Source organism: Acanthaster planci, linkage group LG03, assembly GCF_054643075.1.
Source record: "Acanthaster planci isolate LZ-2023a linkage group LG03, COTS_SCS, whole genome shotgun sequence".
NCBI lineage: Eukaryota > Metazoa > Echinodermata > Asteroidea > Valvatida > Acanthasteridae > Acanthaster > Acanthaster planci.
In genome coordinates, this window is record NC_141779.1 from 22,448,701 (window position 1) to 22,464,907 (window position 16,207).

Here is a 16,207-nt window from a genome sequence, read left to right on the forward strand (position 1 = left end):
GCTGTTAATTGTTTTTGTCATGTGAGGGTGCTGTAATCAATCAACATTTTGAGTATAGTGCCTAACTGGGCACTATACTCTAGAATATACTGGTAGGGGTGTACATAATGTCTTGGCAGGTGTCCAGTTTATGCAAATGCAAATTTCTATTCACTGCCTGGTAGTAGCCTATATTAGTGAACCCCCTGTGACCATATTCTCTGCCAACCAGGATTAGAAACACAGCAAGAGGTGTGTCAGATCATGTACATTATATGTTTGCTGCTTACATGTAGCTATCAGTTATCATGCCTTTAATGTACATTAACAAGGCAATGCACCACAAACGTGTTTACAGATTGTTGGAAGGGCATGTACCCACATACATTTATATCCTGCTTAGTGTTTGGCTATATTCCGTAATGAAGTCAGTATCAAATTCAGATGGCCTATGGGGAGTGGTAGATGAACTGGTATCAACTTGCATCATGTTTTAGACAGGAAGTAGTCCTTTGCCTAAGTATACCTCTGAGGAAGAAAACTGACCGAAAAAGTGAGGCAGAGATGGATTCATCCCATCTTTTGCGATAAATATGTTAATATTACTGTAATAGTAACATTAAATCATCCTTAAACTATTTATTAACCCATCTATTTACGAATAAGCTCAACCCAAGTGGGACTTGCATGGATAAAAAAAATTGTTGTTCAAACTACCCATCCTGCTTTATTTGGGATTTAGATTAAACCGAAAGAGACTATCAATCCAGATTAAAGCTTAACAGAATGATGTAGGAGGGGAGAATGCTGGTTTGGCTTTGTTTGGAGTACGTGCAGTTTTAGCAGAGATCAGTTGCTCGTTTGAAATGTTAAAAAGCCTGTTACCCTGAGGATGTGGTGTCTTATCAAACTTGAAAAGGGTTGTCAAATTAAAGGAACTTGTAGATACGTATTTGGAGCATTGTTTTTTTACCAAGCCCTTCAAGACTTACTCCTCTTATGTCTCTCAGTTGTTTGAATGACTGGATGTTGAACAACATATTTGTGTCTTTTGCTTTTTTTCTTCCTGCTCAGACTTCTGCCTCCCCTTCCCTCTGCCGTCTGATTTTCCGGGGCAATTGTCGTGTACATGTATGTCCTACATCCATGCATGTACTGGTTTATGTACGACCACGGGGAGGGGAACAAAAAATGATGCTATGCTGCATGTTGGTCAGGGTTGAGGGTAATTGGCAAGAATGTTGTAGACTGAGCTCATGGAACCCCTCCTAGAAATGGAGCCTCTTCTTACATACTCGTCTATCCCTGTACATTTTTGTTTCGTTCCTATCCTTCAGAATCCCAGCAGGCATCACATGCATTAATCAAATATTCACCTTCCTATTTGGTAGGAAATGTTTACTTTCTCTTTTCCTCCACACAGCCGATGTGGTTACCCTAACCTGTCAAAACATGGCCTTCTTAGCCGACTACCTGAAGCGGCGTTTCGTGTAGTCAGTACGTGTTGGCTCAAATTTTACCCATAGATACACGTGTGAGCTCTCACAATGCACAACCAACCTTGGGGGGGGGGTGGAGATAAAGAAGCACATCAGGGTAGTGTATGCATGGATGATTTGGTTGGCTCAGATCAGTCGTAAAATGGATGACCATTAACTTTAATGGTTGCACGTTACGGCCGGAATTTTGCAAATTAGATTGGGGTGCAGTGCCTCAGTTTAATACTGCCACACTTAAGTATATTTATTACACGGAGATACAGTGTGATCCATGCAGAATCTGAATTGAATTCACCGTCATTGAACCTTAAGAAGGGGGGGTGGGTTTCTGCAATCAACAGTGTATTGAATGCACGTGCGGTTCACTTCCAAGATTGAATGGGTATTTTTGTAGTGTGTATAAGTACCGTTGCATGTGGATATTATAAATAACAGTTCGGCCAAGCACATGTGTGTTTGAGAACGTGTACATAATTGACTATTATTGTTTCAACGTAGGGTTAGGAATTTGTTGCTGTCAGAGAAATGGGTTCCTTGAGAGGGCACTGGTGATTAGGGTGGGAGAAGTTTACATTACTTTCAAAGCAAAAAGGGACAAAGACCCTAACAAAACCTAGTGATTTTGATGTAGTCCATTGTGTGATGGTACATGTACCTCTATGTATCTTAGTGTACATGTAGGTTTTACAGGACAGACACACAGTGTGTAACACGAGGGATGCTTCATCAGTGGGCTTGGTTTTGTGATGACAAAGTATGCCAGAACTTTTAGATGTCTTTCTGTTAGTGTATTGATTTTGGTATTATAAGATTGAAAAAGGGTGAGTGTCTTGTGTGATTACTTGGAGTCATAGTGAGGCATGCAGCAGACAGGGCCAAGTGGAGGAGAGCCAAAAGGAGAAAGCTGGCCAATCCAGAGCAGACTGGACGACGGCCTTCAAACCGAAGATGATGTGTCTTATGAAAGCAAGATCACTTAAATGCAGAAAGGGTGTTTCTTCGACAATTGTACGTTTTGGAGTACACTTGTGCCACAGGCTCACATTGTCTACCTAAATGGTACAAAACAACATGTGTTCAGGAAATGAACCTTAACAGATGTGTACTGGATTTCAGTCTACTCGGTACTTCCTGTACGCTGCACACATTTACATTTTTAGGCCCCCCGCCGACAAGGTTGAAGGGGTATACATGTACATGTACTTTCCGGCTTGTCCTTCCTTGGGTGTGTGTCCGTAATATTCTTGTCAGCATGATAACTTGAGAAATTATTCACGCATAAATTTTCAAATTTGGTTTGTTGGAAGCTTTTTTTACATTTGGGTCCAAAAGGTCAAAGGTCAAGGTCACAGTTACCAAAATGATAGAAATCTTTTTAATGCAATATCTTGAGAAATATTTTTGTATGAACTTCAAATATGGGTTGTGCATTGTTTCTGATAATTCCACAAGTCTATTTGCATTTCAGTCTGAAGTGTCAGAATGGCTAACAGAATTCGGACAAATGTTGTTTGCGATTCAAAAATTAAAGTTGTGGATTTAGGCATGGGCTCGATGGGACATCAGTGTTTGTTAACATTTCATCCTTGTTTGTAATGCATTTCTCTTGATCTCTTGTTTGTGGAAGGAAACTGGCTAAAAAGTGCTGGTTGCCCATGCCACAGCTGCTTTCTGTGCACAGTTAACAGGCCATGCCATCACAGTAATACCATGGCTGCTAGGTTGCCCTAGCACATGTACATGTATGTCATCACAGTTACATGCATCTACACATACCTGAAAAATGTCAGAGCGTATTAGCTTCAGGGTGTAATCACGTATTTACACAGGTATCCTGTCTTACTCTGCAGTGATTGGGATGTAACAAAGAAAACACTAAAACAGACTGAATTGGAACCGAAATCAGACGTTGGCAATGATTACATGAAACACTGTGGGAAGTGAAGAAAAGGCACTTGTGTGTTTAGCTGTGACATTAACGTGCACCCGGAGTCAAAACCTCCCTCGCAGCCATCAGAAGCAGGGCTTCTAAACAAGTTTTCCCAGGGCTGCTAACATTGAGTTAAGGATGAGTGTGAGAACAGACATTGGCATGGCTCTAGGAGCCTGTTCAGTGTTCTGATCACATATTATGGCCCTACTGGCACAAACCATGTCTGACGTTACCACCAGTGTCATACGGAGACAGCTACATATAAATTGTTTCCCCCTTACCACAAACGAGCTTACAGAGTGTGTGATGTGGTGAAGATGAGACATGCATGTAGAAGGATTGAAATTACTTTTTCAATTACTGTTTTAGTGTTGTTGTTTTTTCATTTAGTTTTGTTTGTGAGAAATCCCACATCTGTTAAGTTACCTGAAAGTAACCTGATATTCCTGTGTCTCATGCTTAATGTATTTAGTTGGTGACCTACTTCATGTCCATAGAAGTGTTGACTGGATTCTCCAAAATCTTAATCTTTCTCCCGTCTGAGTTGAGAAATTGTGCTTTTTACATTTTACAAAATGTCGGTTTTTTCTTTTTTACAATTTTGATATCCCTTATTGACAACATATTAAGATCTAGATATAACATTTTTCCCTTTAAAATGGCAATTTTACTTCAGAAATTAAAAACACGAATCCATTTAAACCATTTGGTAAGTGAGGAATTGTTCAATTTCAAATAGGGAAATTGTTTACATTTTAAATTGTGATTAGCCGCAAAGAAGATGTGAGTTTACACAACAGATACTTTTATTTGAACATCTGTCTGTCCATAGGTTTATACAGGGCTTTCCATCGTGGCAACCACATGCAGACCCACAGGTTTCTAATAACTGTATTACATACATTGTCCACACAGACTTGTATGCATACATGATAATTGGACTTTGTACTTGGATTGTCCGTTTTCTGCAGTGTTTAACAAGGGTCCACCTCAAGCATGATATTTGGGGCGGGGTTGGATCGTCTGTTTTCTGCAGTGTTAAACAAGCGTCCGCCTCAAGCATGATATCTGGGCCGGGGATACGGTGGCATAAGTGGGGAGTTGACACAGTGGGAAAATCGCTTGTTTGGTGGGGATGGAGTGGGGATTTGTTTGGAATGAGCAGGGAGGTGATGAGGGGAAGGGGCAGTGATTTGTTTGGGATTGGGTCGGGTGGGGTGGAAGGATGGGGTTAGGTACATGTAGGTTGAGGGTTAGGTAGAATGGATATTTTTCTGGTCAATGTAAATGTATGCGTAGCAAAAGACAAAGCAGTTGTAAAATGTTGTGTTTCATTGAATTGATTCTTACTAAGCGGTTAGCCATGACAGCTTCACTGTTGCAGTGTGTTGTACATCTTGAGTACATGTATTATACAGTTTGCTCTGACAGCTGAAGTCCTTCATATTGGAAATTCCAATTAACTCGGGCATTTTCACTGAAGCAAGAACCCATCAGTCCTATGTGTGCATTTCTTCCTACTTTAGTATCTTCTTATTTTGAGTTAAGCAAATTTGGTAAAGGTATAAATTTGTTCCAACAATGAGGGTGGGGGTGTGATGCTGGAAAAATTGTGAAATTTCTTGGATGTTTAAAATTGTAGGAGGAGATACAGGATGGTGCTGTACATGATAGAAGCTTGGATTTACATATACATACAGAGGGTACCAGATATATACATGTAGATGCATTTAACATCCATTCCTATCGGTTTGAAATTGGAAATTCAGAGGAAGATTACATAGGCACATGTACATTGGCCTTAGGTTCACCTTGTATATTACTTTAAAACCCAAACAGTCTTCAACGGTCAACAGGTGAAATATTTGGGCATTGCTGGGTTAATACGTTTTAATTACATCATGAACTTTAACTTGCGTAGTCATGTTAACACCAATAGAAGGGTACATGTGATTGGAAGGTATTTTTTCATGTCAATACGAAATTCAGAGGGCGATCCTATGACCTCTTCAGCCTGTCAAAAAACTGATGAATAGATGTGTATGTTCCCATCTGCTGGATATAGAAAGCCCTGTGTGTAGGATGTGATGTCATGGGTCCCAGACTGTAAATTTGACTTCAGTTTACTGTTATGTTAATGTCACCATTTGTTTCTGTATTTTTTTTCTCAATAAAACTGTTTTGGATGCATGATACAGGCCACCCTCAGAAAAGACAAGGAAGGTCTGATGGCCATTCTCGACAGGGCCAATGCGGTCAAGCTGGAATGGGTCAAACAGCGCATAGATCGCATGTGGAACGACAAATGGATTCCTGCCATGGAGGCATTGCAGACGAAGCAGAACCTCACCAACAGAGAAGAAAAGAAGGTAGACCCACATATACATATGGAAAAAAAGAGGATGTTTGATGTCCTGTGGACTTTGTGTGTATGTGTTTTGGGGGTGGGGGGTGCACACCACCATGTATAGAATTGTTGCAAAGGAACAGTTCAAATGTGTTGGTGACTTGGTAGCTTTTTATCTTCAGAAAAAAATAATAACCTTGATCAGATGAATGTTGAAATTTTTTAGGAGCTCACATACCTTTTATTTGTTTTGGGCATGAATGTTGTGTGCCCTGTTCTAAGCCACTTGGGGGCTTGCATGTTGACTGTGTTTGGCATGATCATTTCAAAAATTACTGCAAAAAGTCCAATCAGTGACATTTAATTAAACAGATGAGGGGTCATTCCAGAAATTGGGGTCCATTTTCTTGGTGTCCCTGTCACGTCTGACATGATTTTTTAAGTTCAGAACTCATTGTCTAATTTCCAAGAGTGATGAATTAATGCAAATTACCTGTCCAACAAACTGTAAAAGTTTGAAATCAATTCCAGTGACATTTCCTTGTCAAATAACAAAGATCAGCTGTAATAGGGACACAAAAATGTCACACTTTTGGACCCCTAATTTCTGGAATTACCCTTAGTTGAAATCAAGCCATTAAACAATTTGTTGTAGTCATGTTTTGCTCTGCTTAAAAGATCCAGCAAGGATTTCGATGCTGCAAAAGGGAAAAAAAAAAGAAGCTAGTCAGACTGCCATTGCAATTTTCAAGAAAGCTTGTACATATATAAGAAAGTTAATTGCTCCACACAAGTACAAGCTGCTTTTGTTGTTTGCTTTGTGTCTTTGTATAATGTTGCCAGGCACCAACTTGGTAAAATATTCTTTTCTTGCTGAAACCAAATAGTGTGTGACCCTTTTGATAATTTTTACCACTTGTTTGCTATTGCAATCATATCTTAAATACATGTACCGATACACCATTGGCGGACATTGACAGCATCAGGTATGCACTGCATTTTTTTCATGTACATACAGTATGGTTGTCCAGCTGGAGTTAAACCCATCCTTGGTGATAAATGTACTGAGCTGCAAATGCATAATTTTTCGGGCAAAACTTGTCTACTGCGGGAGGCTTCATCTGACGTCTTGCTTCTTTCTAATTTTTGTTTCTGCTGGAACAATGATGTGCTGCTTTACAGCTGGAAATAAGGCATTTGACCTTTGAATCTTGTTTCTTTCAACCCTTGGAATGAAATGTACTTAACCACTCCCTGCTGGGGATTCCGGATCCGGACATGTATGCTTTAAATGCGTGGCCGGGGTCTGTGAACTCGGACAAAGGGAACAGGACCTTGTAACAAAAGACAGTACTTGGAACAAAAGACCAGGCTGCTGGGAATTGCCGACATTTTTCACTCTCAAAAGTGGAGATAATCCAGCCTTGTTTTAAAACAGTATACCAAGGTTTGGGCCATTTAGACCAAGCGGATTACCGCCGGGGACAAAAGCGCTTTACCACCGCAGCGATGAGCCACACTGCACCACTGCATGCTAATCTGGCCCCTATTGAATGGAGGTCAGCAGTGCACTGAGCAAGGTTCTTGAACAAAAGAAAGTTATATAACACCGCACAATCTGGGCTCTTTTTACAAGGCTGCAGGCCTGGCTGAAATACTCAGGCGTCAATAAATTTTGTCTGTCAGGCTAGAGGGGCCACCAAACAGTCCTTCATGTGTTTGTAAGTGTCCAGTAAAGGAAGATACAAATTTTTAAAGAATTTTTAAAACAGAAAAAAATGATAAATATCCCGGCCCAGCATCATCAACATTGATAACTGCCCCGGCAGGAAGTGGTTAACCCCTACCATTTGTTGAGATTCTGTACTAGAAATTGGAGAATTATTCCTGATTTGGCACTTTTGGTGCTGAATAGTATAGTACTACATACTCTAAATAGGGGCTGGTTACACTCAAGCTGGTGCCTTGGAAACTGCAGTCCATACATGTACCGGTATACATGTATATCATTCGAAGGGGCGAGGTACCACATTCTTCTCAGCTTACTTGCATGTAAAACATGCACAGTTATAAAACCTTCAATGGTAAAAATAAATTGACATCTTGTACATTAGTCACTATCAAATCAAGTTTCAGAGGAAACACCCAATCTTAAGGCACTTTTTGTAAAAAGGACACATTTTAACAAAATCAATCACTTGGTGAGCCATCTTTCAAATCCAAAACATTTCGTGAAAAGTGCGTCTTGTTGTCCAGAACTGCCTAATTATGTTCAATAAAAGCTACTCTCTCCTAGCAGTGCTGTTCTTGTCGATATTTGCATTGATGAGTGTTGGGGCTTCTCGTTGACCTTGTAATACTGAATGTTTTCTGGCCAAATTAACCTTGTGAAGCTCTTATTCATCGCTCATTACTTCGAACGGCCAGTCGGTCTCTACCAGATAGTTGTTTCTATATCAGTATAAAGAAACATCTGTCCTTTATTTAATGGCATTTATATTGCTCCGTAGGTGTCTTCTAGCCCTCACAACTATTGAATACCACTGTGTCGTGGCAACTGTTTTTAGTACATGACTACAATGCAGTTGCATTGGTTACCAATGCATGAATTGCCGAGCTGTCCGAGTTGAATCATCTCCATGGGCTTCAGCGTCACTAAAAGGAAATGATAAGAGCCTTTGTTGGGTTCAGTTGGTATACTAACCACCGGTTAGATATTCTCCTCAGTCCCTTTCAACTCTTCAAATTCTGGTTATGGGGCTTTTTTCCGGCTTTGCCATGACTTTCTTAACAAGTTCTGTGTGCGTGAGGCTATCCCTTTGGCCCTTACGAGTTTGTTGTCTACTTGTAATTGTCATCTCCCAGGGTTGTGTAAATTGGTCATTCTATAAGTTTGGGGTCCAAAGGGTGACATTTTTCTGTCCCTGTTACCTCTGCCATGTATACCATCTGACATTTTTGACAAGGGATGTATCACTGAAATTGATTTCAAACTATTATTATTTGTTCGGCCGGTCAATTTGCAGTACTTATTCAGTCTTGGAATTAATGAGTTCTAAACATTCAAAAATCATACGCCATACGTAACAGGGACAGGAAAAAAATTAGAGCTCAAATTTATAGAATGACCCACATGTACTGTATCGGTTTTTGCTTCTAAATTTCACCTTTCTACTCGTGGGTCCCCTAATACTGACTTTTGAGTCTTTATCATCAGCTTTATGTAAGTCTGAGCATTAATGAACAACCACATCTGAGCAATAATTGTTCTCCTATGTTTCAGTCTTAATTGGAGGAGCATTACAATGGGCTTCTTTTTTTAAAGAAATATTTGTCCACAGCGTGTATAGATGAATTCAGTCCCGTTTCTGTCGGGACATTCCCGATGGTCACCTTTTAGGTAAGCTTCACCTGTAGGCTTTGTGCAGTAGTTATTTGCTCACTGCCATTGCTGGGGCCGCATGTGGTCAACGGATTCGTCTACACTGACCAACTCCTGTTGATCAACAATGTATCTTTTTCTTGCCTTTTTGCCAACAATTGAATGCAATTACACCAGAGCACTTCTCCATATGCAAGAATAGCACCTGATTGGTGGGTGGGTTTTTGCACTGACCATGCGGAAAATGTGTCAAACAAAAATGACTGTAATTTTAAGGTACCTGCATTTTTTAAATTTTCTTCAGTGCAGTTCCGTAATTGGAACAAGTGGCCTGTGCTCATGAGCCCCGAGCTGGACCAAGAGAGAATGCCATTTTCCCATCAACAGAGACCCCTTTGGTCAGAACTGCGCTTCGTTGGTTCACAAACGACTGTCAAATGCATGCGTTATGGTCGCGTTGCAACCAGCAAACTGAACACTCCCGACCAACATGGCTCTTTTTATCTGATGAAAGGGCACTTCTGCTCAAGACGGATTGATAGCTTTGTGAAATGCTATTTCACAGAATTTGGGGGTGAATGTTTCTCTTAGGAATGAAATCAACCCAACCACAAAGAAGAATAAAGAACTTACTTGTTTCTATCCTAACATTTTGGGAAAGTAAAAACTTTGCCAAAAATCTGTAAGTGGTGTTTTCATCATGAAGTTTTCAAAAAGGTTTTTTTTTGGAGGGGGGGGCTAGGGTCTTTTTAATCCAAGTGTGAAGTGTTTTTTTTTATGTTTCTCATTACACAAAGGATTGTAGATTTGAATGCTCTGTTATATTAAACCAAACCTAAGCCCCAGACCTCCACAACGCAATGAAAAACACAATGCAACACAACAGAAAATTTAACACGCCACACAGCACAAAACACAAGCACAGTATACAGCCATCTGTTAGTATCTGCGTCATTTTTTTTTTTCAGTTATGACCTTTGCGCATTTCCACTAGATAATTCAAGACCTTACCACTTTTATTCTTGCAACCAATAGTTGAATTAATAATGATATTTGGAAAGCGAAAATTTCCGTCGGGGTTCTCTTCACCTACGACTGGTCAAATAAGCATTAATAATGTAAACATTAATGAGATGTACATCCATACAAATTGTGAGTTTGGTCTGTGTTCAGATATTGATAGAAAATTCTATCTTAGCAAGAGAAATGGAGATGAATAGGAATGTAGGAGACTAACAAAGAAGGGATGGGGGTAAAAAGCAAATTTGGGGGTGTATCATATTTACACAGCCAGTACACAAGATTTTCAGAAAACCAGAAAAAAAATGGTCCTGTCAAAAGCTGTCAGTATTTGTTATTGCCCTGCTGTGAGCATTTTGCCTGCTTTGATCTATATGCAATTAAGAGCTGACATTGAAGACTCAAAACAATCATGATGCTGAAAAAAGCAGAGATCTATTACGGAGGAACTTTTAAGAATTAATTTCTGAAGAAATTGAATGACAGAAAGTAATCAATTGCTTTAGCACAAAAAAGGTCACCATCTTAACTGCTGTGAGCATAAATTTGCCAATTAAGGTATTCTTCCTTGCACTTTTATGAAACTGGGACAGCTAGATGATGAAAGGTTAAAAGAGGAGAGAACAACTTCGTACAAATGCTAGCAAAAAACATGGCACTTGCTTCTCACACATTTGTAAGTTGAATGCAGATGAACAACATGTATTCAAATACGAAACTCATGGACGTGACTTCATGTTCTGATTAAAATACACAGACAAGAGGAATCAATTGCCAAGACCCCGAATGAGAGTCGACTTGGTTATAAAACCCACACAGCCCATATGCTAAGAATTTTTTTCTGGGATCCCTCCGCAATCCTTCAAAATCCACCATCAGGCAGGAGCCTCATTGGCTGTCCTCTCCAGTAAAACTTTCAAAAGTACACTGTTCATTGAACACGTGCACTTTCATCTGCAAAATCTCCTGAAACCCCTTGGCAAAGTCGGAAGGATCATGGCAGTTTTGCGTGGAGGCCGGATAATCTACCGGTAGTGTTGGGTTCTCGAGGGATGTTTTCACGACAGATACTTGTTGATCAAAGTCTCAAACCTACTTACTGTTTTTATTATCAAATCATGCGTAGGAGTCTCATCATGTTGCCCGCATCCTAAGTTTTACATATTGATGTAGATGCCCATGCCCTTGGGGCTTCACTGAAGCTTTTCACAAAATTAACATTGTGATTTATTCATTGCTTCCGTGCAAATCTACCCACGCACATTCAAGGGCATGTGCCAAAGGAACATGAGGTCTGGTGTACAAAGTTTGTGTCACTGCCCGGCAGGAGCATTTCAAGGAAAGATTTCCAAAACTCAGACAAAGTGATTGAGAGGTGACAGACAGTCCGTGGGAAATGGTTTGTGTTGGTGGTGGATAACTTGATAATTTCCTGTCATCACGCATCCTGCTGCTACTGTTCTGGGGAGGGTAAACTAAAATCAAGTTAACATCTTGAGACAGTTTTCTCCAAGTTTATTCCTCTTCTTTGCGTCTGTGTTGTAATGATTGAAAATGAAAGGAGCTAGCTCCCGAGATTCCACTGATGTTTCAAGTTTCTTGAAGTTTCAACTTTCAAGTTTCAAGTTTCAACTGCAATAACACCCGCCCCTTCTGTGTCCATGGAACTCTGTTTTTAGTCGTCTTAACCCCTCCCCCTGTGCATTATCTTTGTACTTATTCTATTTCACCCATTCTCTGGCCAGATCTTGGTTCACATGGGATTACTGACCAAAGAGTCGGGGTTCAAGATTGCCGAGAATGCCTTCTCTGGGGGCCCCCTGGGTGAGCTTGTCCAGTGGAGTGACATTTTAGCGTCGCTTTACATCCTAGGACACAACCTGGAGGTGTCCGTGATGTACTCATCACTGAAAAGGTAACATTTGAACAGTTGTTCCGTTAACACACGACAGAAATGATCAAGCACTAAATACAGGCTGAAGAAGAGCTTATCTTTGAAAAGTACAGCTTGTTTGAGCACAGTGAAAACCCATATGAATCGTAGAGTTGCGGTCAAATGTACCCCATGCCAAATCTCATGTCAATCAAAAGTCAGTCACGACTGAAAGGGTACAGTGACACAGAAAGGGCCTTTTTGGCTCTTCATTTGATTTATGAGTAATTTGAGACTGAATGATTTAAGGGTTTGTATTCAGACTTCCTGTCATTAGATACCAGCTAACATACTTTAATAGGAGAACATGTGATGCAGACTTAAACATCGATGAACTGAAGCTGAATACAAAACTTTTGAGTTTATCCCCATTTTATACTCACAGAAAGTACAGAGCACATGTACAGTATCTCAAGTGAAGTTTGGGTCTAAGTGAATCATAATGTACATGTACATGTATGAATGCAGCCTTTCTATTCAGCACAGTTTTCTAAGTACAAGCTTAGTAATTTTCCTACATGTACATGTGTTTGTATTTTACTTCCTGATGTGAACCATGCTATTCCAGCAAAATTGACTCACCGAGTGACACAAATTACCAATGCCGTACTTTTTTGAATGGATTTAGTAAGATTTTGAATCTGTATAAAATGAACCAAGTCGCACGTTCATGATTCACAAGGTATTTGCATTGAGGTTTATATAGTTCAGCTGAAGAGAAGTTGACCAATCTGAATTGTCATTTCAAGGCAAACACAAACATGAAGGCCTTTTCCTCTGTCAGTGAATGTTTACATATTAAAGTTGGAGGAGTTTTCTCTTCCTCAGTCGTACACTATTATGTGAGAATCTGTTGTTTTTTTCCTGACTGGGCACATATGCAGTTTTCTGAAAGGAAAGGGGGTCATTAGTCAGAGTTGTCCGATTGGAGGTGAGCGGCCCTTTGACCTGGTGTACATCGACATTGTGGGCTTGAAACAATTCAAGAAGGCCGCTGGACCTCTCTGGAAGCAGCTCAAGTAAGCCAAGGGGGGCCGTGTTGACAGGGCTTGCTCATCAAACGGGCAAATTTGCTGAGAAAAGAAAATCATTTGCTAAGTGAAAGCACGTTACCATTGAGCATTTTATGTTTCATAAATTGCTCTTGACTGGTTCTCCTCTGATTTTTGCTTGGCACATAAATCTGCTAAGCTTGTTTTCCTTCGGGGAGCCGTGCGAAATTGGCCAAGGGAGGCTTTCGTCCAGAGCCCCACAGATACTGTATTGTTTTCAACAGGAGCAGGGTACCAGCCAAATGTGATCTGCTCTGTAAAAGTGAGTTAGAAGTTGCCAAAACCACTTCTGAGTTAGAGTTTGTATTGGAAAGAGCAAAGTTGGCAAACTGAACTCTTTCATTCAGTTTGTCGTCCTTATAACAATTGGCATTATACGGGTGACAGATACTGAGAGCTCATATTGATTTACATGTACATTAGGCAGGATTCTTTCAATGGCCTTTAACTCAAAAGTTGCCCTGGTGACTGATGACTCATTTGTACAACTATTGTGGGATGTACTTGCCTAGACTGGTTGTCGGCTGATTTCATTCTTTTAAGTATTGTGTTGTGTTTTTTGCCTGTTTGAGATAAATTTGAGTCACTTTTTCATGCCTTCCACTTGAGCACATTGAACATGTAGTTTAGTGTCTTTATTGCACAGCCCATTTGAACATTACCTTGTCATTGTCTTGAATTTGCACTGAATAAAATTCATACATAATAAGTATTATTTACCCACATGTAATTCTCTTTTCATATTTCCAGCTGCATGTTGCGAGTGATTGATTCCTTTGGTACAGAGCCGGCCTACAACATCCGTAGCTACTCCAAGAGGACAGGTCGTAAGACGGACTGGGGAGGCTGGGAACTCCTCCCCAAGCAGTTCTTTACTATGTTTCGTGAGTTCCTTCTCACTCTTGACTCTTTTTGTTTTAGTCTGGCACTTAAGTGTGTATGTGTCTAAACCATTTGTTACTTGTCAAAACCATTTTTTAAGTGTATAAACCGTGGATATCTAAAGCAGAGGTTAGGCGTGTAAACCAATGTTTATATTAGTGGTTAGTTCTGTAAACCAGTGTTTAAATACTAGTACACAAACATATATGGCTAAACCAGTGGTAAGATCTTTAAACCAGTGTTTAAATATGTAAACTCTAGATACTTCTCAAAGTGTCAATGACCGTTGCCCCTTGGTTATTTGCAGCTCACACGCCAGACAATTCCTTTATGGGGTTCGTAGTGGAGAGCAACCGGTACGAGACGGCTGTACCGGGGAATCGTGACAACAAAGCTCTCGTCTATGGCAAGATGTCTTACATGTGGAAGGTAAGGCGCAGGGATTTCTGCCAAGTACCCTTGTGCATATACTGCCTTTCATCTGTTTTTTTTACCTGTTTTAGGAGACATTTGGGCCTTGAGAAACACAAACTGCCAAAAAATGCAGTTGTGGTAAAGAACTGGGATTGTTACCCAGTGAGGGGCTTTCCCAAATTGTGGAGCGGAATCTGAGTGAAGTGCCAATGCCTTTAATCAGGTACCGTTCACAGACAACCAGCGGTTGACACGTATATGCAAATACCTTCACAGTGTACTCATCTGCTTATGGTCAGCGTGTGGATTTTGGAACCAGATGAGATCCTCAACACTATGTCTTGCATTGAAGATCCACTCCTCATGCCTCATGTACATGGGGCTTGATAAGAAAGGGTCATACCAGTAATGTAAGTGGAAGACACTGGAAACCAAAAGAAAAAAGCCCTTAACATTCAAACAATGAAATATGAATGAGAGTCATTCCATTCCAATTTGTGATGGTGTCCTTGTTACATGGGTAATTTTATTAAATGTCATGACCAGTAGAGTAGGCCATTTGCTGTGTGAAAAAGCACACACCTATTCAGCCTTGCAAGATGTGTAGCAATGTCAATTTGGAATCGACATACAGGGAACTAGCTGTTCATTTTTAGGGAACCCATGTAACAATTGACACCTGACAAATTGTGCCCCAACCTCATGGAATGACCCATGAACTGATTTTGCACATCAACTGATTCCTATGGCGGCTGTTTTCAATTGTGGAAATCGATATTTGAAGAGTTGTTTAGTAAAGGGGGAGGGGTGTTCATGATGGCAGAAGTTGCTGCAGATTTTAAAAGGAAAATCGGGGATTCAGAGTGAAAAACGTCAGTACAGTAAAATGGAGGACAGTAAAAAATGTATTGTACATGCAAAACCAAAGACAGTAAAAATAATTGATACAAACATTGAATAACGTCAAAAAAGATCCAAAAATCTTCTATTACCGTATCATTTGTGTAGTTGTAACGCTCTGTAAAAATGAGTTACAAGTCGCTGGAGCCACTTCTGAGTTTGACTTGGTATTAGATTGAGGAATTGGAGCTCTGTGCTCATCAGTGTGGTATGATGAACATGGATGTTGTGTAGATTATAAAATGTTGAGGATTCCTATTGCTTTAACACTGTGCGAGATTCTTCCAAAGGCCCTTAACTCCAAAGTGGCTCTGATGACATGATGGGACTCATTTTCGCAGAGCGGGTCACAATTTGTAATTGAACCTAAACTTGGCTTTTTAAGAAGTCGTTCCCGACAAAAATGACAAGCACCTGTACTTATCTGTTTTGGATCAGTTCCCAGGACTTGAAAATAAAGGATCATCAGAGGTAACAGGAAAATTTCCTTTACAGCCCATTGTTCCATCTATTCTTTGATTCTGACTTCTGTTTACATTCAACATATACCATGCATGATTTTCATGAAAGTTTGGGCTAAAGTAGTGCTAGAAGTAGGTTTATATGCTAGGGAGCGTTTGCGGTAATTAATGGTTGAAGTTTTATTTTCCACTAGCCCTAACCCTAATAGACCGATTACGCCCGCTAAGTCACGTGACCTATACGACCCGAGTTGAAGTGCACCCCCAAACGGCAAAAGAAAAGACAGATAGTAGTAAGTTTTCCCAGCGGGTTCTTGTATGCGGACTGCTTGTACGCGAAGGCCATACATTAAGGAATAAATTTGTTACTCGTACTCAGCCTGCTCCGCGTCAAATGCGCCATTG

The 16,207-nt window shown here is 40.3% G+C and overlaps 1 protein-coding gene across 5 annotated transcripts in view; it reads left to right on the plus strand.

The window, feature by feature from the left end:
- The window catches only part of mgat5 (alpha-1,6-mannosylglycoprotein 6-beta-N-acetylglucosaminyltransferase), a 36,702-nt gene extending 20,558 nt beyond the window's left edge, over positions 1 to 16,144 (plus strand). For 3 of the 5 annotated variants that reach the window (XM_087133894.1, XM_087133895.1, XM_087133896.1), the window contains exons 6-11: positions 5,610 to 5,780; positions 11,906 to 12,075; positions 12,978 to 13,112; positions 13,896 to 14,029; positions 14,335 to 14,456; positions 14,718 to 15,733. In XM_087133894.1, coding sequence (XP_086990020.1) covers positions 5,610 to 5,780; positions 11,906 to 12,075; positions 12,978 to 13,112; positions 13,896 to 14,029; positions 14,335 to 14,456; positions 14,718 to 14,828 — 843 coding nt within the window. In that variant the 3' untranslated portion in view covers positions 14,829 to 15,733. Of the gene's footprint in view, positions 1 to 5,609; positions 5,781 to 11,905; positions 12,076 to 12,977; positions 13,113 to 13,895; positions 14,030 to 14,334; positions 14,457 to 14,717; positions 15,735 to 15,779 lie in introns of those variants that run through there. The other 2 variants (XM_087133898.1, XM_087133897.1) reach the window with 2 other exon arrangements.
- The last annotated feature ends 63 nt before the right edge of the window (positions 16,145 to 16,207 follow it).